This window comes from Schistocerca gregaria, chromosome 4 (assembly GCF_023897955.1).
Source record: "Schistocerca gregaria isolate iqSchGreg1 chromosome 4, iqSchGreg1.2, whole genome shotgun sequence".
NCBI classification, from domain to species: Eukaryota; Metazoa; Arthropoda; class Insecta; order Orthoptera; family Acrididae; genus Schistocerca; species Schistocerca gregaria.
In genome coordinates, this window is record NC_064923.1 from 391287862 (window position 1) to 391315400 (window position 27539).

The 27539-nt window shown below is 44.5% G+C and overlaps 1 protein-coding gene across 2 annotated transcripts in view; it reads left to right on the forward strand.

Moving 5' to 3' along the window:
* Positions 1 to 3842: 3842 nt before the first annotated feature.
* The window catches only part of LOC126365750 (sodium-dependent nutrient amino acid transporter 1-like), a 279984-nt gene continuing 256287 nt past the window's right edge, over positions 3843 to 27539 (forward strand). Inside the window, exon 1 of one of the 2 annotated variants that reach the window (XM_050008226.1) lies at positions 3843 to 4129. In XM_050008226.1, the coding sequence (XP_049864183.1) occupies positions 4082 to 4129 (48 nt within the window). In that variant the 5' untranslated portion in view covers positions 3843 to 4081. The remainder of the gene's footprint in view (positions 4130 to 27539) is intronic. The other variant, XM_050008227.1, reaches the window with a different exon arrangement.

A 27539-nucleotide genomic window follows, 5' to 3' on the forward strand; every position in this document is an offset into this window, starting at 1 on the left:
CCGTTTTACCCTTAGGCAAGACTAGGCGGCCGCCTAGAGTAGCACAATTTTAGGGGCGGCAAAGGGCGGAAAAAATAAATTTCAAATCAAACAGCGAAAAATTTAAGCAAATGACAGGAAAAAGTGATAAAAGGGAAAAATGAAAACACTGAACTGTTTTCAAAATCACATGGAACCACCACTAACATTCAATGGCATTACAAAGCAAATTTCGTATAACACTTTTAATCGATAAACTAGTGACCAGAAGTCCTCATTTTCTGGGGACAGTCTGCAATTTTCGTACCTTTGTCCTCAATTCCTTTAAAACGGATTGATGGCAACAAGTGTCCTAAATTTCTTATTTTTTGTTCTGAGTTTTTGAAATTTCCCAGAATGATTGAAATAGCGATTAAATAAATAAACGTCTTGTTATCCGCTATAAAGGTGCAGTGGTCAAAGCGATTGGTTTTCTGGTCATTTGTCCGAGATGCGTCTAGTTTCGAATCCCGGATAGACATGGATGTTCGGTTTGTCTAAGGGTGCTGGCAATTTTCTTTCCCTAGTGGAGGAGGCAAAGAAGATTAGTGTTTAATGTCCCGTTGACAACGAGGTCATTAGAGACGGATCACAACCTCGGGAAGAACGGGAAAGGACATAGGCCGCGCCCTCTCAAAGAAACCACCCCGGCATTTGCCTGAAACGATTTAGGGAAATCACGGCAAACCTAAATCAGGATTGTCGGACGCGGGTTCCAGTCTGTAAAATGTGGAATGCGCGGTCACAGAACAAAATGAGTTGTTTATATGTTCAAGCTGTTACAGCTTTACATAAAGGCACAACTTGTCGAATTAAAGTAGGTACGGAAATAACTGGAGAGATCCCAGTGGCCAGAGCGTTGCGTCAAGGATGCGAGAGCCGGCCGGTGCGGCCGAGCGGTTCTAGGCGCTTCAGTCCGGAACCGCACTACTGCTACGGTCGCAGGTTCGAATCCGACCTCGGGCATGGATGTGTGTGATGTCCTTAGGTTAGTTAGGTTTAAGTAGTTCTAAGTTCTAGGCGACTGGTGACCTCACAAGTTAAGCCCCATAGTACTCAGAGCCATTTGAACCACTGAAGCCAATACATGAAACAGGGTAGAATTATTTTAATAAATGAGATTTGTGTAAACTAATGAGGCAGGTGTCCTACTTTTCGTCTAAAGCATTTATAAACTGAATTACAGTTTATAATAACGTGCTTTTTTTTAAAAAAAAGTGAAGAAACACTTCTATGTATGCTTAACAGTTACAACTATAACTGCAGGCAACAAATGATTAGCTGTCGATTAGACAGGACATGAAAATCTTTCCTTCTGGCAGAGATTAATTTACTTCAGTTCCTTTTTCCGTCAGTCAGTTTTGGGAGATATTCACTAACTTATCGAATTGTACTGACATTCTCACGAAACTGAAAAATTTAGTATTGTAATTTCTTAAATCATTACACAGCGTGTGAAATAACCTGTTTACTCAACGAAAAGTAATGGAGGGATGTACCCACGACCTCATATTTGTACACAAAGCTACTAGCTCTTCTACTAAGAGCAGGCTGAAGGCATTCCTCTGGCATCTCCCGATGGTGTCTTGTGCTGACAGGCCTGAGGGCTGCCAGCAGACCTGCACTGGCTTCCCAGCGTCGTAGAGCCCCAAAGCGCATCTGCAGCGCCACTCACCCTCGATAGCAGCGCCGCTAAAACGTCAGCGGAAGCGCTGCTTGCGAACCACGGTGCAGCGCTGCGAAGTGACCCCGTTTTTGAGCCGACCAAAACTGCCAAACAAACTTATTATACAGCAGTTGCCTAAACCCATAGTTTTGTCTCACTGAGACCAGCCGCGTAGAATTACAACTGGTGAAATGCGTGTGTTGATCGTTGTTGTGGTCTTCAGTCCTGAGACTGGTTTGATGCAGCTCTCCATGTTACTCTATCCAGTGTAAGCTGCTTCATCTCCCAGTACGTACTGCAGCCTACATCCTTCTGAATCTGCTTAGTGTATTCATCTCTTGGTCTCCCTCTGCGATTTTTACCCTCCACGCTGCCCTCCAGTACTAAATTGGTGACCCCTTGATGCCTCAGAACATGCCCTACCAACCGATCCCTTCTTCTAGTCAAGTAGTGCCACAAACTCCTCTTCTCCCCAATTCTATTCAATACCTCCGCATTAGTTATGTTATCTACCCATCTAATCTTCAGCACTCTTCTGTAGCACCACATTTCAAAAACTTCTATTCTCTTCTTGTCCAAACTAGTTATCGTCCACGTTTCACTTCCATACATGGCTACACTCCATACAAATACTTTCAGAAACGACTTCCTGACACTTAAATCAATACTGGATGTTAACAGATTTCTCTTCTTCAGAAAAGCTTTCCTTGCCATTGCCAGTCTACATTTTATATCCTCTCTACTTCGACCATCATCAGTTATTTTACTTCCTAAATAGCAAAACTCCTTTACTACTTTAAGTGTCTCATTTCCTAATCTAATTACCTCAGCATCACCCAACTTAATTCAACTACATTCCATTATCCTCGTTTTGCTTTTGTTGATGTTCATCTTATATCCTCCTTTCAAGACACTGTCCATTCCGTTCAACTGCTCTTCCAGGTCCTTTGCCGTCTCTGACAGAATTACAATGTCATTGCCGAACCTCAAAGCTTTTACTTCTTCTCCATGAATTTTAATACCTACTCCGAATTTTTCTTTTGTTTCCTTTACTGCTTGCTCAATATACAGATTGAATGACATCGGGGAGAGGCTACAACCCTGTCTCACTCCTTTCCCAACCACTGCTTCCCTTTCATGCCCCTCGACTCTTATAACTGCCATCTGGTTTCTGTACAAATTGTAAATAGCCTTTCGCTCCCTGTATTTTACCCCTGCCACCTTCAGAATTTGAAAGAGAGTATTCCAGTCAACATTGTCAAAAGCTTTTTCCAAGTCTACAAATGCTACAAATGCAGGTTTGCCTTTTCTTAATCTTTCTTCTAAGATAAGTCGTAAGGTCAGTATTGCCTCACAGGTTCCAACATTTCTACGGAATCCAAACTGATCTTCCCCCAGGTCGACTTCTACTAGTTTTTCCATTCGTCTTCTGTAAAGAATTCGCGTTAGTATTTTGCAGCTGTGACTTATTAAACTGATAGTTCGGTAATTTTCACATCTGTCATCACCTGCTTTCTTTGGGATTGGAATTATTATATTCTTCTTGAAATCTGAGGGTATTTCGCCTGTCTCATACATCTTGCGCACCAGCTGGTAGAGTTTTGTCATGACTGGCTGTCCTAAGGCCGTCAGTAGTTCTAATGGAATGTTGTATACTCCCGGGGCCTTGTTTCGACTCAGGTCTTTCAGTGCTGTGTCAAACTCTTCACGCAGTATCATATCTCCCATTTCATCCTCATCTACATCCTCTTCCATTTCCATAATATTGCCCTGAAGTACATTGCCCTTGTATAGAACCTCTATATACTCCTTCCACCTTTCTGCTTTCCCTTCTTTGCTTAGAACTGGGTTTCCATCTAAGCTCTTGATATTCATATTGATTAAATCACAGGAAATCCCTTCTAGAAGTGCTTTGTACTTCAGATGCAAGACTGGGAGGAATGCAAGTGTCCTCTTTTCCCCTCACAGCGGCGTATACTTTCATTAGTTCAAAATTATATTTATTGTGTATCACTTCATGGCCTTTTCTTCTTTCAATGACCAGCATTAATGTAGCTACTAAGCTTTGTGTAAGGAGATGGCCATATTAAACTGCTTACGAATTACTCTTTCGCTAGCTGAAACTGTTGTATCCGGTAACGTACGAGCATCGTCCGTTATTTTCTTTTTGTACGCAGAACAGTGCGGATCGCTTCGGAAGGTAAAGTTTTAGTCTGCTCCCTGGTGGCAGAGGTGTCAACTACCTGGCCGCAGTGCTGCCGCGAGCGGTCAAGTACGTAATCCCTTGCGGCGGCTCCGCTTTGAACACCTCAGTTTATATCGGGGAAGCAGTGGAGCAGGTACGTCGAGGCGGTGAGTGTGATCTGTGAATCTTCGCGGTACGCGACGCGTCCAAGAATGCGCTGGAAGCCGGGTAGAAGTGCTGAATGGAACTTGGGGCAACCGGTAAGAACAAAAGCATTTTTTTAGTAATAATAATCATTTATTGTCGGTCGATGGTAAGGTTCCAGCATGTCAACATTCATATGGCGTTTGTTTACAAAACACTAACGTACGTCGAGTGCATTAAATGTATATACATCACGTGTCCACATTTTAAGTTATAGTGTTGACTATTTTCCTTTTCTTTGGGGTGTTTGACCTAAAATTCCTATCTTTCTGTACATGGGAACGAAACAGCATATCGGCTTAGCTTCTACAGCTATCGCTCACAAATAAAAGCAGCAGAGCTCATTATAAGTAACATGTAATTGAGCTCAGCACAGCCTACAAATCGAAAGCAGCTTACCTTCTTAAAGATATTGGTTAAATAACTCAGAGCTAACAGTCCAGAATCCAGACTTATCAAAAAGTGCAGTAACATAATGGTTCTCGGTCATAATGAGACAGGTTTAAAAGATTTAAGTTTTTCATATTTTTCTCATGATGAGCCATTGACGTAAATTTTAGTTTTGAATATTTTTATCTGGTAGTAAAAGTTTGATCTACAAATGGAAATAAAACTCTCTGTGTGTGTGTGTGTGTGTGTGTGTGTGTAAACCGTTCAACCATTGCCTGGAGCCATTGATTAAACTTGTGATTGGTTAATACATAATCGAAGCAGTACCTCAACCTTTGTAATTACTAACAAGTTAAAAAAAATAGTCAATCATATTTGATTAACTAACAGACTGTCGGTCGGAAGGACGATCTAGTGTAATTCAAATGCTGCATGTTTCTGGCTAAAGGCGATAATTCGAGTCAGATGCCCTTGGCATTCTGTACACCTACAGCTGTCTAAACAATTATTCCGGCTGTTCCGCCAAGTGATTTGCATTTTATTCCATTTCATTAAGTTATTCAAAGTTGAGACAGCGAACGCAATTACATATTTTAGTGTCGGATGTTCCATCTGTACTTAAAGACGTTATTATTTGTCATATACAAAATTTTGCGATCTTGCTCATTCCATTCCAGAATGTATACTTCAATACATGTTACTGAATAAAGTGCGGCACGCTCAACTGAAGACTAGCTGAAAATACCGCGCGATCATTTGGTCTTAAAGTAGTATAAAAGAAACTAAGTTTGTTTAACTAACAACTGATGGTTGGAGTGTGAGGAAAATAGCCATTAACTGTTGGGTCATATGGTAGTTACTACTTTCTTTAGAGTTCTGTTTTGACTGTTTGAGCCTGAAGTTTGTAGCGGATAAGTTTTAGCACGCTTGGAGATTTCGTTGCATTTGCAAAAATAGCTGGGGTCGTTATGGTTACATCGATAGCATTTGTGCGCTTCTGCATACTGCACGCATTGCACAGTGGCTTGACACTCGGATTACAGTTCGCACTCTCGTTGGGAGCAAGACATCACGATGTAAATCAATGCTTCAGGGTTGAGGCAGAGATCCATAATTAGGCACGCACTTCTGATAAACATTATATCTTTACCCACAGTGCTCGAGAAGTGCTTGGAGGCAATCGCAGCGACATCTCAAGGTTTAGTTTTGTTTCATCTTCTGTCGGCATTGTTAACAGATGTTAGGACAGTTTATCTAATTTGATGTTGAAATGTAGTGTGTAGTGCTGTTTATAGAAAAGTCGCAGGGCTGCAAAAATTGATTCGAAAAGGAGGAAGACATACAAAAGATCGATCCTTGGTGTTTAGATATCTGAGCGTACGCGCACGGGGCGATTGAAAGCGGAACGACCACATTAAGATAATTGTAGAAAAAGTAGATGTCAGACAGATTCAACGGCAGCATCCTTTGGGAGTGTAGTCTACCTCCGAAGAAGTTGCCCTACGAAACATTCGGTCGAACGATAATTCATATTGTTGCTCCTCCGTCTGAGATCCGTACCAGATAGATCTGGTTCAGGAAGTAGACAATATCCAACGAATAGGTACGTATTAATTAGCACGAAAGCGTCACTGAGATTGTCACAAATTTCAGTACTACCTGCATGGAACTGGGATAAATTATTTTATACCTTTGTCAGATTTAAATGTGATGTATTCAAAATCTATTTTTATTTAAATTATTATTTTCTGCTCTTCAGCCTTGCGTGTGTGAAATCTTTCAATAGAGTTCAAACATTTTGACGAGATTGTAACAATCATGTGGTAACTTTCAAGAGTGTCAGAGACAAGCAGTATATTGCTTCTTCCTACGTATACCACGCCAAGATGTTTAGGGAGATTCGAGCTTGCACGGAGGCCTACAGGCAATTGTTCTTCCCGCCAACCATTTGCGGCTTGGGACAGGGCAAGGGAGAAATGGAAGTGGTGGTACACAAAGTACCTTCCGCCCCCACACACCAGGCCGGAAAGCGAGTTTAATATTGCACTGTCTTATATTTCTGGGCTGTGTAGAAAGTTTAAAGTCTCATCGGGAAGTTAGTTTAAAATAAAATAACAACGTTTGTACCAAATAGACTAGAAAGCGACCTAATAAGATCGTGGTAAAATACGTATTCTGCCGAATCAGACGGTCTCACTGTTATGCCCGTTACTGGTGAACAGTAAGTCGAGCACAAACATCTCGTAGCATTCTAAAGGAAATACAGATGAATTCTAACCTACCATGTCCGTCCCCGGTAGCTGAGTGGACGCCGGCGCGGTAGCTCAGCGTGATCGGTCAGAGGGCTGCTCGCCCTCTGTAATAAAAGACTGAGTAAAGGAATCAACGATCAAATTGAACGGATGTCTTGTGACGTCCGCCCAGACCAAACGCAACGAACAATACCGAACAAAAATGATAAAAAAAGTGGTCAGCGCGACAATGACAATCCTAAGGGCCCATGTTCGATTCCCGGTCGAGTCTAAGATTTTCTCCGCTCAGGGACTGGGTGTTGTTGTTCGTATCATTTCATCTCCATCGACGCGCAAGTCGCCGAAAATGGTGTCAAATCGTGCCGGCACGGTAGCTCAGCGTGTTCGGTCTGAGGGTTAGCTGCTCTCTGTAATAATAATAATTTTTAAAAAAACTGAGTTAATCGACCAACAACGAACTTAAGTGGGTGTCTTACGACGCCCGCCCCGAGCAGATGTACGAACGAAAGAGAACAAAAATGAGATTCAAAAAGAAATCGAAACACTTGCACCCGGCGAACGGTGTCCCTGACGGAAGGTCCTAGTCACAAATTTAAATTTTAACCTACCATTTCGAAATTTTCTAATTCCCTTGACATAGGAAACAACGAACCAGCATTTGTGATAATAACAGAACAATTTCTGTTTTACAACTCGCCCTCACTTGGACATTCATCTCGAAAATCACTCACAGAAACACAAAATTACAGCTTAGTGCAAACATGCTTGGGAATTTGGAAAATTGATCTACGTTCGCACTGACTACTTGGTGTGAGAAGCGTCGAAGTGGAAGAAACAATCTTGTAATTCCAGAATGAGATTTTCACTCTGCAGCGGAGTGTGCCCTGATATGAAACTTACTGGCAGATTAAAACTGTGTGCTCGACCGAGACTCGAACTCGGAACCTTTGCCTTTCGCGGGCAAGTGATCTACCATCTGAGCCACCGAAGCACGACTCACGCCCGGTCCTCGCAGCTTTAATGGCAGAAGTAAAGCTGTGAGGACCGGGCGTGAGTCGTGCTTCGGTGGCTCAGATGGTAGAGCACTTGCCCGCGAAAGGCAAAGGCCCCGAGTTCGAGTCTCGGTCGGGCACACAGTTTTAATCTGCCAGGAAGTTTAGAATCATGTAATTGTTTAGCAGAAACACAGCTGCCCCTACGTAAGTACCTTGAAAAAGATCGTGAGGCGTATGGCAGAGGGTACTACCCAAACACTTTGATGTGCCACCGCCAAGTAACATAGCTCGATGAAGTTTGCACCATACATAGCAGCTGCTATGGTGTAGCACAGAAGGCAACTGAAATAAGCACACAATGAGACGAACAGACATGAGACTTTTTATTTAAAGACAATAGCTTCACGAAATTAACCGCGATTCGTGGTGTTTCCCTGGACACGAGAAAAGGTGGGACGTGGTTCTAAATAGGGTACCGGTATGTGATCGCGACGGACGGATATGCATGATTTACGACGTGCCCCCACGCCGGCCACAAGATTGGTAAAGGCGTTCTTGTGGTAGGGCTTTCCAGTCCTCCACCAGCGCGGTTGGTAACTCCTGGAAACTCGTTGCTGCATGTGTATGTGCTACAGTACTTGTCGTCCCCGGTGCATCCTCAACCTGCTCGATGACATTTGGGTCAAATGGCTCTGCGCACTATGGGACTTAACTTCTGAGCTCATCAGTCGCCTAGAACTTAGAACTAATTAAACCTAACTAACCTAAGGACATCACACACATCCATGCCATCGATGGGACACAAGTAGGTGGAAAGGACAGGCCAATGCATTCACCAAATAGTCTCACATTCCGTTGTAGAATTTTAGAACACGATTTTTGCTAGCGTATCGTGTCATTTGTGGAAACCCAGAATCTACTCTATAGGAATCAACATGGGTTCCGGAAACAGCGATCGTGTGAGACCCAGCTCGCTTTATTTGTTCATGAGACCCAGAAATTTAGATACAGGCTCCCAGGTAGATGCTACTTTCCTTGACTTCCGGAAGGCGTTCGATACAGTTCCGCACTGTCGCCTGATAAACAAAGTAAGAGCCTACGTAATATAAGACCAGCTCTGTTGCTGGATTGAAGGGTTTTTAGCAAACAGAACACAGCATGTTGTTCCCAATGGAGAGACGTCTGCAGACATTGGAGTAACCTCTGGCGTGCCACAGGGGAGTGTTATGGGACCATTGCTTTTCGCAATGTATATAAATGACCTATTAGATAGTGTCGGAAATTCCATGTGGCTTTTCACGGATGATGCTGTAGTATACAGAGAAGTTGCAGCATTAGAAAATTGCAGCGAAATGCAGGAAGATCTGCAGCGGATAGGCACTTGGTGCAGGGAGTGGCGACTGACTCTTAACATAGACAAATGTAATGTATTGCGAATACATAGAAAGAAGGATCCTTTGTTGTATGATTATATGATAGTGGAACAAACACTACCTCTGTAAAATATCTGCGAGTATGCGTGCGGAACGATTTGAAGTGGAATGATCATATAAAATTAATTGTTGGTAAGGCGGGTGCCAGGTTGAGATTCATTGGGAGAGTCCTTAGAAAATGTAGTCTATCAACAAAGGAGGTGGCTTGCAAAACACACGTTCGACCTATACTTGAGTATTGCTCATCAGTGTGGGACCCGTACCAGGTCGGGTTGACAGAGGAGACAGACAGGATCCAAACAAGAGCGGCGTGTTTCGTCACAGTGTTATTTGGTAAGCGTGATAGCGTTACGGAGATGTTTAGCAAACTCAAGTGGCAGACTCTGCAAGAGAGGCGCTCTGCATCGCGGTGTTTCGAGAGGGTGCGTTTCTGGATGAGGTATCGAATATATTGCTTCCTCCTACTTATACCTCGCGAGGAAATCACGAATGTAAAATCAGAGAGATTCGAGAGCGCAAGGACGCTTTCCGGCAGTCGTTCTTCCCGCGAACCATACGCGAATGGAACAGGAAAGGGAAGTAGTGACAGTGGCACGTAAAGTGCCCTCCGCATCACACCGTTGGGTGGCTTACGGTGTATGAATGTAGCTTCAAAAAGCTCCTCCAGCTGTGCTGTTCGATGCGGTCGCGCACTGTCATCCATTAAAATTAAATAAGGATCGAGCGCATCCCTGAAAAGGCGCACGTGGGAAGGAATACTGTGTCACAACAACGTTGACCAGTAAGTGCGTCGTGTTCAAAGATTTGTCGGTCAGTAAGCCGATGCAACTTTATGCCTCTTCAAACTATACTACTCCACCACCGAAAAGGATCATTGAACTTCCTGGCAGATTAAAACTGTGTTCCGGACGGAGACTCGAACTCGGGACTTACGCCTTCTGCGGGCAAATGGTTAGGGTGCATGCCCGCGAAAAGCAAACGTCCTGAGTTAGAGTCTCGCTCCGGCACACAGTTTTAATCTGTCAGGAAGTTTCATACCCGCGCACACTCCGCTGCAGAGTATAAATTTCATTCTGAAAAAGATCATGTTCAATGATGTTCCTAATTTCATTACGTACTCCCTCCTCTTGTCACACGAGGGGACTTTCGGAGTCATTACTCTGACAGAATCTGCTCTCATCCGAGAAGAGCACGCGACCGCACAGCTCGTTGATCCGGTCCCAATGCTCTTGGCACTATCGCAGACGGTGATGCCGATGTGCGGTTGTCAATGGAAAATAGCGTACTGGTCTTCGGGAAAGAGACCAACCCCGTGCAATCGCCGTGCCACTGTGGAGCTTGAGGTTGCGTGTTTAATTCCTGTTAACTGAAACTGCAATTTTCCTCTCTGACGTGGGTTCGTTCTTGCCTGTTACACGATGTAGCGGTCATTTGCTGCTGTAGCTAACAGATCAACTACCTGCTTTTCTTCGGGCAGCAGTGGCTGTGGCTGCGGAACGTTTGCCATACATGTCGAACAGTGCTGTGAGCTTCCTTCTTCCAGTATGCCGATGATTCTTCCCCGTGTGAAATCATCCAGATGTCTCTGGGCCATGCTGTAAATGCTCACTCATCACAGCCAATGCTCCCTGTCCTCGCCGTTCCTTCAACTGTCTCCTATTGAGTGCCAGCGCCGTTTGGCGCTACAGTCGCTGTGACCTCACGTCATACGACTCCCAACGTCCTGTGGACGGTTGCAAGACCTGTGGCAACATGCTCCCGCACTTTAAATCCTATCGGCCGAGCAGTTGATAAACTGTTACTTTATCTGTGTCCTCCTTTGCAGAGCATTGTGTTATGGTTTTCCGTCGTTTCAACAGCGCGAGGAAAGCAGAAAGGACGACTGTTGAAAGGCCTCTGTGCGCTTGTCTTCGCAGTCCCTACGGTGCGACACGTAGTGTATTACTGGATTTTTTTTTCTCTTAACGCCCGTTCTTGAAACTTTGAAAGTAGGCTTTAGGTTACGGCAACGGTTCAGGCGTCTGCAATTTCAGTCTTTAACATTTCTGCGACGCTCTTCGTTTGGCTAAACAAACTGTTCGTACTACTCTTCTTCGTACAAGGTCCTGTCAGACCGCTGGTACGCTTCGATACACCAGAACATTATTTTAGGATGGGTCGCACGAGTGTTTTGTAGACAGTGTCCTTTGTAGATTGACTGCATTTTCGCAATGAATCGAAGTTTGCCGTTGCTTTACTTACAACTGAGCGTACGTAATCGTTGGATTTCGTATCCCTACAAGTTGTTGCACCCTGGGTTTTATGAGGTGTCAGCTTGCAATTGCGACTCAATGACATTGTAGTCACAGGATACCCGGTCATTAACTTATAATATGAAGAAGGAATCCCAACATACTTTCCTGTTGCACGTCTGAATTAACTTCTTTCCCCGCGCACCATCCAAGATTTCATCGATACCGAGAAATCTTCAAACCAGTAGCAAATTTCGTTTGATACCTCAAGTGACAGCACTTTCGCCTAAAAGTGTTTATTTGGTTCGCTTCTGAGTCATATGATTTTTGAAAGTTGAGAAATTCACCAGCCGTTTTTTTTCTCTTTAAATAAATGTCATTTGAGAGAAGTAAGAGTTGAGTTTAAATAATGGATGCTCCAGTCAGCCAGTGTGCTGGTTGGAATGGAGATGATCATATCTTGACACAGTCCAAAAAGTTTTGAGGCTAGATTAATAAAAAAAACAGAGAATCAATTAAGATGGTGGTTTTAACGCTTCAGGTGCTCTAGATATTCCCTCCCCCGCTCCACTTGAATAAAACGCTCTGAAAGTTCATACAATCATGTGAAACAGTGAGAAAAGAAAGCTCTTTTATGATATGTTGTTCAACACGCGTGCCGCATTTGAGCTTTAATCGACCACGGTGAACCATCAGATATCCATTCTGCGTTTTGTCGTAGTTTCGAATTGATAACTTCCGTGATGAATTTTTCCAAAAAGACTTTTTTTCAGGCGTCCACTCATCGTTTTTGTTCGGGAGTCGCGGTCTCCGGAACAAGCTTTGGACACACTTTTTCTTGTAAAACACATTCTGAAGAACGTATTGGAAACTTGATTTAAAGGTGTTCAGTTCGTTGCTTCATTGCGATTTGTGAAACGATCACGTTGATACACTACTTAACATTGCCTGCTGGCAACTGACTGGTCGGAATGCACGGCTCTTGTTTGCAATTGCTAGTCCAAACTATTGCCTTTGTTACGCCGGGAATAAAATAATCTACATTCTCTTTGGACCTGTATCGTTCTGTTGAGATGATTCGTTCTGTTTGAGCTCAAAGATTCTAAAACAGACGAACTTCGTTGCATTGACGAATAATGACCAGTGCACCAACGTATCGTGATTAGTGTTTGTCGCTTTAGAATCTACATACCGACTACAGTTTAGTCTCCACGCACCAACTGCGAATAGTTTTCACTTATTCATTCAGTTTCGAGGAACATCTTCGCTTCGCATAAACAATTTATTCGCCTGCAGTCAAAGTTTCATCTGTGTTTTGTATTACTAGAAGGAAAATATTGACACCCACGTGGTACATCCCGAGGGAGGTGGTCGGGTTTAAGAAAATCGAGCCTCGAGTGTATGTCGCCAGGTGTGTGGGAGCGTTAGCTGGCTGTCGCGGAGTTGTCCACCAGGCAGCGCAGGCAGGGGTTTCCTCGCGCACCGCCGCCGAGGTCTTTGTTCGGCCGGGGCAGCCGCGCCTGCGACGCAAGTTTCCATTTGGAGAGCCTCCACTGTCTGGGCGCAGGCGGCTGTAGCAGCGGGCGGACACGACCGGCCCCAGCAGGCCGCGCGGCACGAAGGTCGAACCACGCCGGGCATCGCCTCAAAACAACCCGGAAAGCATGGTGCGCGGACATTTGCCACGATTTTACCTGCTCCGAAGGGTTGGGTCCCATGTCTTCCCCCCGCCCCCCTCCCCCTCCTCCTCCAGATCGTTGTCGCGCAGTAAAGGTACTTACTGAGCCTTTCCGCTGGTTTATTTAACATAGGACCAGAATCTCTTTGGATTTTCCGCTACATTTCTGGAGAAACTTTCGTTGTGGAAACTATTAAATGCATCTCGCATTGAAATCCGCACCAAATTTCGAGCCTCAGTAAAACTTCGCCAATCTTGGAGATTTTGCGTTCGTCTAAATTTTACGTGCCTTTTTCGGTGCTCCTGCAGCAGCTTTCTGTCGCGATTTGTGTACCATGGGGGATCAGTTACGTCTCTTATTAATTTATTTGGTGTGAATCTCTCGAGTGCTGTTGATACTAATTCTTTGAACTGAAGCTACATATGATCTTCACTTACATAGTTTTGAAGGATTGGAGATTGTCTCTTAGAAAGACGTCAAGCGAATTTTTAGCTGCTTTTGTAAGTATAAATGTTTTGCGTTTAGTTCTGGCGAATTTCTTTGTTACGGAATTGAGCCTCGCTCGACTGTGTTCACTAATGCCTGTATCCGTCGTGATGCTCGGGATTATTTGTGGCTAAGAGGTGAAGTGTGTTTTCGTAACCATTTACAATTTGAATGGCCTTGTGAACTAATAGTTCAGAATTTTTTTAAAAAAAAAGCATTCTGAGACCGGGGGTCGATAAAAGGAGCCAGTTATTAATTTATTCCGGTTATCGAATATTACGTCTGCCCATACTAAGACACAGGAACTATCTGCTTCAATATCGCTTGTGAGCTGAAACACACATTACATTATTTTTCCATTAAGTTGTGCTTCTTGTCTGTTGTAGTGCAGATCATTACAATTACGGCTTTCCCTCCAAAACCTAGGATCCTTTCTCAGTGACCCTGTAAATACCAGAGCTAAACAATGTAGAACAACATAAGTTACAAGCATAGCATTCTCTTTTACTTCATTTCCAACATTTTAAAATTGTACGTCGACTTTAGATGATATGTCAATCATAGATGTTCTTATCTCTATTTTTCAGTCATGTTTTGAACTTAGTCCCGTTACACTTTATGAACTAATGTTTCACCGCAAGGTTCAAATCAAATGGCTCTGAGCACTATGGGACTTAACATCTGTGATCATCAATCCCATAGAACTTAGAATACTTAAACCTAACTAACCTAAGGACAGCACACACATCCATGCCCGAGGCAGGATTCAAACCTGCGACCGTAGCGGTCACGCGGTTCCAGACTGTAGCGCCTAGAACCGCTCGGCCACTCCGACCGGCTGTCGCATCCCGATAAGGCGGCGCCCTATCGTGCATCAGCGTCGGCAATAAACCAGTTCTCACCGTGCGTACTCATTTTGTAGTAAAAGGATCTGAGTTTTCGTGGCATTTTAATGTGTACTTTTAGTTGCTGGATATGCTTTGCGTGTTGCATTGCGGAGATTGCGCGGAGACTAGGCGCTTGTATCACGAATGGTCTCTTGCGTAAGGGATCAAATACCATAAAGCACATCATCATTTAGGTTTTACGATAAGTGTACAAAGTAAAAGCCTATATTGCACGTAAATAACCATAGACGTCCTGGAAAGCTTTATATGATAAGTTCGATAAATTTATTTATACAATCTTAAACCATTCAGTACGACAGTGTCGGACATTGTACATACATTACAGAAATAATATTCATACATATTATAACAAATGTATGTACGTACGACATATCCTCCTAAAGCAGAGAGCCAATTTCAACCAAACTTCTTACATATACCACTTACTGCCTGGAAAGATTCGCTGTGGGGTTAAGAACCACCTGCCTATCAAACGTATGAGGATGATAAAGAAGTGCAGCGAACGACACACGAATACCCATACGTTTCTCATCTAGTATTTGAGAATGAGAGCACTTAGTTACTTGCAACAAACTTTACCTATAATTTCAATCCTTTACGAAACTTTTTCTTGCTAATAACCCCAACATGATTAAAGAAAAAGCATTTATAGCGTATTACACTTTAGTGGTTCATGCAGTAAACCTCCCACATGAAGCATGAAGTTTTAATTTAACACTTTTTTTTTTTACTACTGAACATAACCGTGACATATTTTGCGGACCTATCCACAAATACTACCGAACGTACCAGCAAAAACGTCATTGTACGACACATCAGTTTTGGAGATATGTCATAAGCACCGAGACGCGTGAAAAACTGCCGCATCTTGCAACACTTCTATATTTATTACTTTGTTGCTACTATATTCACAACATATTTCGCAGACAGTAGCCACATATATCACTGGATGTACCTGCAAAATTATGTCATTGTACAGCGCACAGCTCATGAAATACTTCATTATAAACATTGAGCGGCGTGAAAATGTGCAGGGCGGAATTCAGTATAGACAGAGATGAAATATTTGTACAAGTGTTAAATATTTTAAATATATGTGAAATATATTTGACAAGTGTGTGCGCGGGCAAAGCCTTGGCTAAAAAGCTCACTCTAAACCCATGGAATGATTTCACCCAAGGTTGGCAGACACATTAGTTACGATGTGGAAAGAACTGTGCCGGTAAGGCCGGTCGGAGTGGCCGAGCGGTTCTAGGCGCTTCAGTCTGGATCCGCGCGACCGCTACGGTCGCACGTTCGAATCCTGTCTCTGGCATGGATGTGTGTGATCTCCTTAGGTTAGTTAGGTTTAAGTAGTTCTAAGTTCTAGAGGACTGAAGACCTTAGAAATGAAGTCCCATAGTGCTCAGAGCCATTTTTGTGCCGGTAAGAATCACAAGGCAAGCCCCCTTACTGGCGTGAGCGCGACAACGTGGAGCGAGCTAGGGGGAAGAGGAGGAGAGGGACACAGAGAGCGGGAAGGAGGAGATGGGGGGTGGGAGGAGAAATAGACAAAGAAAGGAAAGAAGAAGATAAAAATAGGGAAAGGGAAGGAGGAGAAGATGGACAGAGAATGGTGGTGAAGCAGCTGGTGGGCAAGAGAATGAGGGTGAAGGAGGTGGAGAGACAATGAGCAAAGCAACTAATAGAAGACGGGAATTAATACATGCCAGGTACTTAGCTAGTATACTTGTACATACATAAAAAAAGATTTGGCGAGGATAGGACGGGAAGTCGGTCATGGCCTGTTCATAGGCACCATTCCTCCATTCACCTTAGGAACTTGGGAAAATTGTGTAAGGCCCAAGTTAGGATGGGCGGATTACAATAAACCCCCTCTCCCCCCCCCCCCTCCCACCCCAATGACATCAAAGCGTGTCACATGTCTTTGAGTACAAGCACGTCTTTGAATACTCCTATATGAAACAGTTACTTCGTATGAGGAGAAACAGTGTCTGACGTTATTTAGCAACTGTAAAGGGAAAAAAGAGAACTCGAAAGAGCTTTGTGTCTACTGCCTTCTAAATATTTTTGTTCTGTTGGTATATATTTGATCTGTTAAATAAATGTTAATATTTGCAGCCATTCCTCCTCAGTCGCTACTTGAGTTCTGTTTACCGTGTGGATAAGAATATGTAGTTTCCCGTTTCTTTGATTTTCAAACAAACATACTTCACCTATTCGTTCAAAAATGGCTCTGAGCACTATGGGACTTTACAGCTATGGTCGTCAGTCCCCTAGAACTTAGAACTACTTAAACCTAACTAACCTAAGGACATTCACACAGCACCCAGCCATCACGAGTCAGAGAAAATCCCTGACCCCGCCGGGAATCGAACCCCCGGGAACCCGGGCGTGGGAAGCGAGAACGCTACCGCACGACCACGAGATGCGGGCTTCACCTATTCGTGTTGGGCACGATCAACGGCCTGTAAAATAAGATGACTGTTTCCTGGCAGCACATTTGGGTTATCTTAACTATTTACAGTTATAAGATTGTGGTTTATCACTCTTATGTTTCTTGTTCCTGTTAGCATTGGGGACACGAATCAATAATATCTTCTAAGAGTGCTAGTGCAACACGGTACACAGGTGAGCTTTGGTGAAGCTCCGCTACTGATGCAAGTGAAACTGTGAGGACCAATTAAAGCTACTCCTGGCTCAGTTTTTAATAGACCGTGAAAGGTAAGTTCCTGGGTTTCAGTGATAGTCCGGCACACTGCTTAGCGCTAGGGTCCTTTGTCAGCTGCGAACAAATCCTTCCTCTTGTGTGAGTGATGAACGGGTCTCTTGTAACTGTGGGCCAATGGCAACGGACAAACGGCTTTCCGAAAGCTTTTACAAGGCGAAGCAGATGTTGCACGAGGAATGTGTCTGTCTGAAAGAAGTTGTTTTGCTGGAATGTCCCTTTGTCGCCTTTTACAGCCAGAGACAGAAAAGGCTTTCCGAGGCAAGAGCTTACGGCGTTCCAGTATATTCCTTGCACAGTAGTTAGCGTGTTGGCAGACTTCTGCAGCAGGTATAGGTTGCTGGTTAAGGGCCTGGGCATGTTCAGTACTTATAGACAGTACCAGCTTGTCAGAACTTAAATCTGGTGAAGCGCCTACGCACCATTAATAATATTGCCAAAAAATTGTCAGTTGGCAACGCTACTTTACAAGGTTAAGACGTCGAACGCCCAAAAGAAAGCAATTATATTAGCTGTAACGACAGAAAAACAGAGCCGGCCGGTGTGGCCGTGCGATTCTAGGCGCTTCACTCTGGAACCGCGTGACCGCTACGTTCGCAGGTTCGAATCCTGCCTCGGGCGTGGATGTGTGTGGTGTCCTTAGGTTAGTTAGGTTTAAGTAGTTCTAAGTTCTAGGGCACTGATGACCACAGATGTTAAGTCCCATAGTGCTCAGAGCCATTTGAACCATTTTTGAACAGAAAAACAGGAAAATGGCTGAAAAAGAGAAGTGACTTGTTGCTTCTTAATTTACAGACTGAAGTCAGGAATTAGTTAGCGAAAGATTTTATAAACTACCGCTTTCTTGTGATCAGCCTGCATCTTACGAGAAATTAATAATGTCAGTACGTAATGAAATAGAGAAAAAAGTAAAATGAGGGATCAGTTGGAGTCGACGAGAGAATAGGAGCGATTTGGAGACTTCGGGTGATTGGCATCTGATTCTAATGCGTGAAGTTTAGTTCTGTAATATCAGCAAACACAATTGGTAAAATTGTGTGAAAACCCAGATTGTACGTGTTTTTCGAAGTGGAAGCGTTTTTTCAAGCTACTACGTAATTCACTAACATATACTACGTACTTAAATTAATAAAGTGGGCAGTGTCACCGACTACTCCGGTGGTATAACAATGACATTCTTGCATGGGCCGATTAAATTTGCTTTGTGTTAAGACTATTTGAAAAATGTATGCATGATATGCACAAATGCGAACTGGAAACATCATTGGACACTAACGCCGTGTGGCTAGCCCATGGAGGTCAACCAACCAACCAACCCAAACGTCAATACGCATCCTCAGACCGTCTATTTGTTGACGGTTTGACTATATCAAATTGAGATCACGAATGTTTACTTTTGTGCGCTGACAGTATTTAGCTCACTCAGAATAACACAAAAGTATCAATAAAAAGGAAGGCGAGGAAATATAGTTTTCCAGGCCACTCACAGGAGGGAGGGAGGGAGAGATATTACAATCCGCGCTACAAGGCGGCGTGGGCAGTACGGAGTCGTTTACTTTGATTAAATTCACCGAAGATAAAGCGACACGTATTTGGGTCGTAGCTCAACGCCCAGTAGTTTCAGAGGAAACAGGTTGAAGTTTTCAGTTTTGCTCTCGCCTAATGGACAAGGGACTGCCTAACTGGTCCGACGGTCTAGGCGACGTATTTCAGATTTGAAGTTCACTTCTGATTTTGATGAAGCACTTTCGCCACGTAAAAAAATATTGTCCCACAGAGTACTTAGCGTTTCCACATTTCGTAGTTTAATGTAGGAGAAGGCGTATAATTGGCAAAATCCACATAATTATTTCATTTACAGTTAATGTTTTAACATATACTTACTGTTAAAACACTTAAATTTAACCCACATATATTAATACAGAGTGCCTCTGGTTTTTTTTCTCTCCATTATTATCAGTCTCTCCTTAACTCTTTACGAAAATGAGTCTGTCAATATTATGTGCCCACAACCTTTCCGGCCGGGATGACCGAGCGGTTCTAGGCGCTACAGTCTGAAACCGCGCGACCGGTACGGTCGCAGGTTCGAATCCTGCCTCGGGCATGGATGTGTGTGATGTCCTGAGGTTAGTTAGGTTTAAGTAGTTAAAAGTTCAGAGGGGACTGATGACCTCAGAAGTTAAGTCCCATAGTGTTCAGAGCCATTTGAACCACAATCTTTTTTTCCGTTTGGTGTCCGGCCCAGTACACGCACTGAAAATCTTTCTTCTCGCATCACTTTAACATAACTATGCCATATCAATTATTTCTACAGAATAAAATCAATAATCGAATGGTTTACATCCGTTCTCATACCATTCCCAAACTTTTTCTTCTTGATATTCATGCTGAATACCTTCAGTAATGGTTCAAATGGCTGTAAGCAGTATGGGACTTAACATCTGAGGTCATCAGTCCCCTACACGAAAAACTACTTAAACCTAACTGAAGCGCCTAGAACCGCTCGGCCACATCGGCCGGCCTTCATCCAGTAATTTTTATTTTGATTACGTCAAGGTTCAAACATGTGTGTTTCAGTCCGTCCGTAATCGTGTCTTACAATAAAAATGGGGCAAACAAACAGTACCGTGTCTAAGGGTGAAAACATTTTGCGGCGCGCTCCGTTGTTGTGTGAAGCGAAGAATACATGTGTACTTAGGTACCATTACAGAACTATCAGTAAAACTTTTGTAAAAAGCATGTGTTACACAAGGGGACAAGAGCTTTGAACAGAACTGTTAGGTAGACACGAGCAGACAGAAAATTGCATTTCTATATTCTCAAAAACTTCGGAATATCGAGCGAAAGGCCATAACACATGTCAATGTTCTTCACTGAAGGAAAAAAAAAACCGTACGTGGGAAATTTCATCAAAATCCTCGATCCACACAACCGCCGGACACTACTTGTTAGTGGGAGGGCAAAACGACAGATATCGAAGTACAATAAGTGGTACTGGGGCAGGAAAGCAACTGAAATCACTCCAGAGACAAATGGCCACCGGGCCTGGTGGGATACCAGTTCAATTCTACGAAGAGTGCGGAGAAGAACTTGGCACTCTCGTAGAAGCAGTGTACGTTCGCCGCTGGCTTAGAGAAGCATTCCTAATGATTGGAAAACACCGCTGGTCGTTCCCGTTTTCAAGGAGGACCGTCGAACAGACGCACAAAACTGTGGCCCTAGATCTCTGATGGTCTGTAGAATTTCGGAATATGTTTTATGCTAGAGTATTTCTGGAGAAAGAAAATTTCCTCTGTAACAATTAACATGGGTTCCGAAAACAATGACATCGTGAAACCCAAATCGCTCTGTTCGTCTACGAGATCCATAAAGCAATAGATATGGGCGCCCAGGTCCGTGTTCGTTGACTTACGCAAGGCGTTCGATGCAGCCCGGCACTGCCGCCTAATGAACAAAATGCAATATTACGGATTGTCGGACTATGTGACCGAATTTCTGGCGAACAGAACACGACGTGTCATTGTGACCGGAAAGAGAGAGTAAGTAAAAGTAACTTCAGGCAGGATGTAGATAACTGTGTCATCTGCAAAAAGTCTGGTGTTACTATTAATACTGCGTACCAGGTCATTAATTTGTAATACGAAGAAGGAATCCCAACATACCTTCCTGTGGCACGTCTGAAGTACTTTCTTTCGCCGCGCCATCCAAGATTACATCGATACCGAGAAATCTTCAAACCAGTAGCAAATTTCTTTTGATACCTCATGTGATCGCAATTTCGCCTAAAAGCGTTTATTTGGTTCGCTTCAGAGTTATATGCTTTTTGAAAGTTGAGAAATACGGCATCCGTTTTTTTCTCTTTAAAAAAATGAGTGTCATTTGAGAGAAGTGAGAGTTGAGTTTAAATGATGGATGTTGCAGTCAGTATGCTGGTTGGAATGGAGATGATCATATCTTGATACTGTCCAAAAAGCTTTGAGGCTGGATTAATGACAAGCAGAGAATCAATTAAGATGGTGTGATTCTTGAGTTTCTTCTGGTGTATTTGATAATCATCATACCCACGGGTGTACTGCCGGTCTACAGTGTCTAACGGGCACAATATTTCGGCGATCATACATGTCGCCATCATCAGGTGAACTGACGGACTGATGATGGCGACATGTATGATCGCCTAAATATTGTGCCCGTTGGACACTGTAGACCGGCAGTATACCCGTGGATATTTTGATTAATTAAGATGGTAGTTGTAATGCTTCAGGTGCTCTAGATAGTTCCCCCCCCCCCCCCCCCCCCCGCCCTCCACTTGAATACAACGCACTCAAAGTTCATACAATCATGTGAAACTGGCTGTCTGGCGGGACGATCTAATTTGCGCGCGCACGACCTGATTGGTCAACTTAAATGCTAATTAACTCGGAAACTGCACAACGTATTATTTTTGTTGAACAGCGCACTCCACTTTGCAAAACCCTTACAAGCTTCTCAAGCTGTTTCTGGGCACTTCGTACGTAAATGACGTAGTGCATAACATCGGAAGTTCCATGAGGCTTTTCGCGGATGATGCTGTTGTGTACAGAGAAGTTGCAACGCTGGAGAATTGCAGAGAAATACAGGAAGATCTGTGCAAGAACGACTCTTGTTGCGAGAAGTGGCGACTGACTCTCAGGATGAACAAACGTATTGCATGTACATGTCATTACACGATTGAGAAACAGTCACTGGAAGCAGCTACTGCCATAAAATATCCAGGAATATGCGTATGGAGCTATCTGAAGTGGAACGGCCACATAAAATTAATCGCCAATAAGGCAGATGCAAGGCTGAGATTCATCAGAATAATTCGGGAAGTGTACTTCATCAACGAAGGAAGTAGTTTAAAAACACTGGTTAGACCTGTACTTCAATATCGATCTCCAATCTAGGACCTGTACCAGAGAGGACTAATAGAGGAAATCAAGATCCAAAGAAGAGCAGCTCCTTTTATTGCAGGTTCATTTAGTAAGCCCGACGGCGCCACGAAAATGCTCAACCAACCAGCTCCAGTGACCGACTCTGCAAGAGAGGCAGTCTGCACCACGGTTTGGTTTATTGTGAAAGTTCCGAGAACGTGCATTCCTAGAAGTGTCAGCCCATCAATATATTGCTTCCTGTTACATACACTCCTGGAAATTGAAATAAGAACACCGTGAATTCATTGTCCCAGGAAGGGGAAACTCTATTGACACATTCCTGGGGTCAGATACATCACATGATCACACTGACAGAACCACAGGCACATAGACACAGGCAACAGAGCATACACAATGTCGGCACTAGTACAGTGTATATCCACCTTTCGCAGCAATGCAGGCTGCTATTCTCCCATGGAAACGATCGTAGAGATGCTGAATGTAGTCCTGTGGAACGGCTTGCCATGCTATTTCCACCTGGCGCCTCAGTTGGACCAGCGTTCGTGCTGGACGTGCAGACCGCGTGAGACGACGGTTCATCCAGTCCCAAACATGCTCAATGGGCGGCTGATCCGGAGATCATGCTGGCCAGGGTAGTTGAGTTACACCTTCTAGAGCACGTTGGGTGGCACGGGATACATGCGGACGTGCATTGTCCTGTTGGAACAGCAAGTTCCCTTGCCGGTCTAGCAATGGTAGAACGATGGGTTCGATGACAGTTTGGATGTACCGTGCACTATTCAGTGTCCCCTCGACGATCACCAGAGGTGTACGGCCAGTGTAGGAGATCGCTCCCCACACCATGATGCCGGGTGTTGGCCCTGTGTGCCTCGGTCGTATGCAGTCCTGATTGTGGCGCTCACCTGCACGGCGCCAAACACGCATACGACCATCATTGGCACCAAGGCAGAAGCGACTCTCATCGCTGAAGACGACACGTCTCCATTCGTCCCTCCATTCACGCCTGTCGCGACACCACTGGAGGCGGGCTGCACGATGTTGGGGCGTGAGCGGAAGACGGCCTAACGGTGTGTGGGACCGTAGCCCAGCTTCATGGAGACGGTTGCGAATGGTCCTCGCCGATACCCCAGGAGCAACAGTGTCCCTAATTTGCTGGGAAGTTGCGGTGCGGTCCCCTACGGCACTGCGTAGGATCCTACGGTCTTGGCATGCATCCGTGGCGTCGCTGCGGTCCGGTCCCAGGTCGACGGGCACGTGCACCTTCCGCCGACCACTGGCGACAACATCGATGTACTGTGGAGACCTCACGCCCCAAGTGTTGAGCAATTCGGCGGTACGTCCACCCGGCCTCCCGCATGCCCACTATACGCCCTCGATCAAAGTCCGTCAACTGCACATACGGTTCACGTCCCGCTGTCGCGGCATGCTACCATTGTTAAAGACTGCGATGGAGCTCCGTATGCCACGGCAAACTGGCTGACACTGACGGCGGCGGTGCACAAATGCTGCGCAGCTAGCGCCATTCGACGGCCAACATCGCGGTTCCTGGTGTGTCCGCTGTGCCGTGCGTGTGATCATTGCTTGTACAGTCCTCTCGCAGTGTCCGGAGCAAGTATGGTGGGTCTGACACACCGGTGTCAATGTGTTCTTTTTCCATTTCCAGGAGTGTATGAGACCATGAAGATAACATCAGGAATTCGAGGCCACATGGGGGTTACAAGTAATCCTTTCTTCCCGCGAACCATTCGCATGCGGAACAGGAAAACTGGAAGTTAGGCTGGTACACAAAGCACTTGCGGGGTATAGATGCAGGTGTAGATAGGGAGAAGATGAGAGTGGAATAAAAATATTGAGACATGGAGTTGATTCTATGAAAAATATCTTAATAAACTTAACACATACAGGATCTTAGTTGTGTAAGTGAAGATATTTTTGTTGATGAGGACAGTGTACTTAACAACATTACATCATTATTTTAATTTACATACTAACAACCATTGCTGTTACTACACTCATGCTCATAAATTAAGGATGATGCTGATACATGGCTAAACAACGCTCTGGTGGGCGATTTGCGGTTTTTAATCACCTCGGGGTATGACCATGCGTTGGATTTGACCTGCGGTAGTCGCACGGTGGCGCTGACAGCAGTTCACAGACGCAGAGGTGTGCAGGTGCATGTCAGAGTACGGTGCAGCGAGTAAGTGTGCAGACGATTTCAGACGCGCTGATGGTGACTGTGGGTTGAAAATGGCTCAAAGAACACACATTGATGACGTTATGAGGGGTAGAATACTAGGGCGACTGGTGGCTGGTCAAACACAGCTGGTCGTAGCACGGACCCTCAGTGCGCCACAGAGTGTGATCTCAAGATTATGGCAACGATTCCTGTAGACAGATTACGTGTCCAGGCGCTACAGTACGGAACGTCCACAGTATACAAGACCACAAGAAGACCGATATCTCACCATAAGTGCCCGCAGACTCCCACGAAGTACTGCAGGTAGCCTTGCTCGGGACCTTACCAAAGCCACAGGAACAGTTGTCTCCAGACACACAGTCTACAGACGACTCAACAGACATGGTTTATTCGCCCGGAGACCTGCAAGGCGCATTCCACTCACGCCTGGTCACAGGAGAGCCTATAAAGCCTGATGTCAAGAATGGTCATTGGAACAGTGGTCCCAGGTATAGTCTGAACAGTGATTCTCGCCGGGTTTTCATCTGGTGTGAATCAGGAACCAGATACCAACCCCTTAATGTCCTTGAAAGGGACCTGTATGGAGTTCGTGGTTTGTGGGATTATGATTGGTGCACGTACACCCCTGCATGTCTTTCACAGAGGAACTATAACACGTCAGGTGTATCTGGACGCCATTTTGCACCAGTATGTCCGCCTATTCAGGGGTGCAGTGGATCCCACCTTCCTCCTGATGGATGATAACATACGGCCCCACCGAGCTGCCATCGTGGAGGAGTACCTTGAAACACAAGATATCAGGCAAATGGAGTGGCCTACCTGTTCCCCTAACCTAAACCCAATCGAGCACGTCTGGGATGCTCTCGGTCGACGTATCGCTGCACTTCTTCAAACCCCTAGGACACCTCAGGAGCTCCGACAGGCACTGGTGCAAGAATGGGAGGCTATACCCCAGCAGCTGCTCGACCACCTGATCCAGAGTATGCCAACCCGTTGTGCGGCCTGTGTACTTGTGCGTGGTGGTCTTATCCCATACTGACATCGGAGTATATGCGCAGGAAACAGTGGCGTTTGGTAGCACACGTTTCGGAACGGTTTTCTCAACTTATAACCAATACCGTGGACTTACAAATCTATGTCGTGTGTGTTCCCTGTGTGACTATGCTGTTAGGGCCACGTTGTGTGGCACCACATTCTGCAATTATCCTTCATTTATGGGCATGAATGTAGTAGTATGTTTCCAGGTTGGTTAGTACCTCCAAGTAGATATGGCACAAGCAAGCCATTAATGTTAATTTTCCTCTGGACAGGAGGTGAGATACTGATGCGTGGAGACGTGGATGCATAATGGATGGCGTACACTGAACGGCATAGTCCACTTTGCGGTGCAGTTACCACCGGTGGTAAATTACATGATGATTTCACGACAAAACCATAAGACACAGAGAAAACACGAGTAGCGAAGTGAATGGTTACTTGTTAAGTTACCAATTATCACAACATTTGTGTCTATACCTCTGACACCCTATATGCCTTTGTAAAAGAAGACTTGTGTAAACGTAAGTCATAAATGATCCTAAGCACATTTGAGTATTTGGCCCATCCTTCATACACCACAAAGCAGGGAATGCATATTGGTGAGGAGCAATTCCTGAACTGCGGTGTTTCGATCGGAAACAGAGCAGGTCCTTAATAATGGAATGCCACGTCTGGGAAGCATCGTGGCGCCTTGGCAGCCGCTGGCGCGAAGGCAAGTAGCTGCGACTCTGTTGAAACCGCTGTTTGTCGGTGGCTGAGCGAACGGGGTCAGTCGGCACAGAATGACGTACAGCAGTGAATAGCATTTGTACGTCGCCCGTACTCGGAGCCCTATCAGGGCTAAATTGTGTTAGCGACGCCCTCAAAAATGCCATCCACAAAGGCTCTCAGAAAAGGGCCACCTACAGAGTTGTTAAGATAGATTGTACTTTTTTGTCTGCGTTACTACATAAGGTAGTGGCGATTCTATGTAGCTTCCACAATTGAATCACCAAGTGAAAGTTTTGTCAAGAAATGAATTCACCAACGTACAGTAGTTTTGTGATGCCGGCTGAAACCACATACAAAATGAAAATGTTCTCTTATAATTGTGCGGGTCGAAATAACATTAGAGCTAATTTTCAGTCGTTATTTAGATGAAACTAATAAAGTATCTCAGAGTGCCATGCTTATTCCTCACAAGGAAGACTACAGAAGTCGAAATGAAGTAAATCCCTTGTGGGGAATAAGCATGATGCTACTTCTGGAATGGTTAGCCATTTCAATATGATAACAATATAACAATTATTGTACAAACAATACTAACAAACCATGCAATCTCGCACTCAGTTACCTATGATTTTTAAGTACTCCTCGAATAAATTAAGTTGGTTTATTATTTCACGTGTAATGAATGACATCAAACAAGAGAGAGAATAAAAAAAAATCTATGTACAAGATTGGAAATGGTAACTGTTGCAGCATGTGTGGCGAAATTACACTATTAATCTGCAGGCCCTTTTATAACGAGCAGTCGACGGCACTATATAAAAGTAATAAAACTGAAATGTGAATTAATAACAAACTATTAAAAAATTAACTTCTGATTCATTACTTCCCGTATGTGTAGCTCGATGGGAGTGTGGGTCGAACGTGAGGCGAGCCGTTGTGATTACATTGTGTTCCAGATGGCGCAGTGGTTACCGCACGTGCCTAGTAAGCAGGAGATCCCTGGTTCGAATCCCGGTCGGGTACTCATTTTCACTCGTCGCCGCGGATTTCGCGTAATGTCCCAATGCAGCCGATAGCAGTGATCCCTCCTCTCCCCTTTCTTGCCCTCTCCACCTTCAATTTACATATAATTTTAGATTATTACAACGAAGCGTCGGCTCCCGGTAACTGACTGGTGTGCTTGGGTAGCTCAGTTGGTAGAGTACTTGCCCGCGAAGGCAAAGGTCCCGAGATCGAGTCTCGATCCGGCACAGTTTTAATCTGCCATGAAGTTTCATATACAATGAATTTTAGCCGGCACGGTCACTCAGCGTGTTCGGTGAGAGGGTTAGCAGCTCTCTGTAATAAAAATAAACAAATAAATAAATAAAACTGAGTTAATGGATTAACGACGAACTGAAACGGATGTCTTGCAACGTCCGCCACGAGCAGATGCAACGAACGCAAACGAACAAAATGAGATTAAAAGCAGGCCGGTGTGACCGAGCGATTCTAGGTGCTAA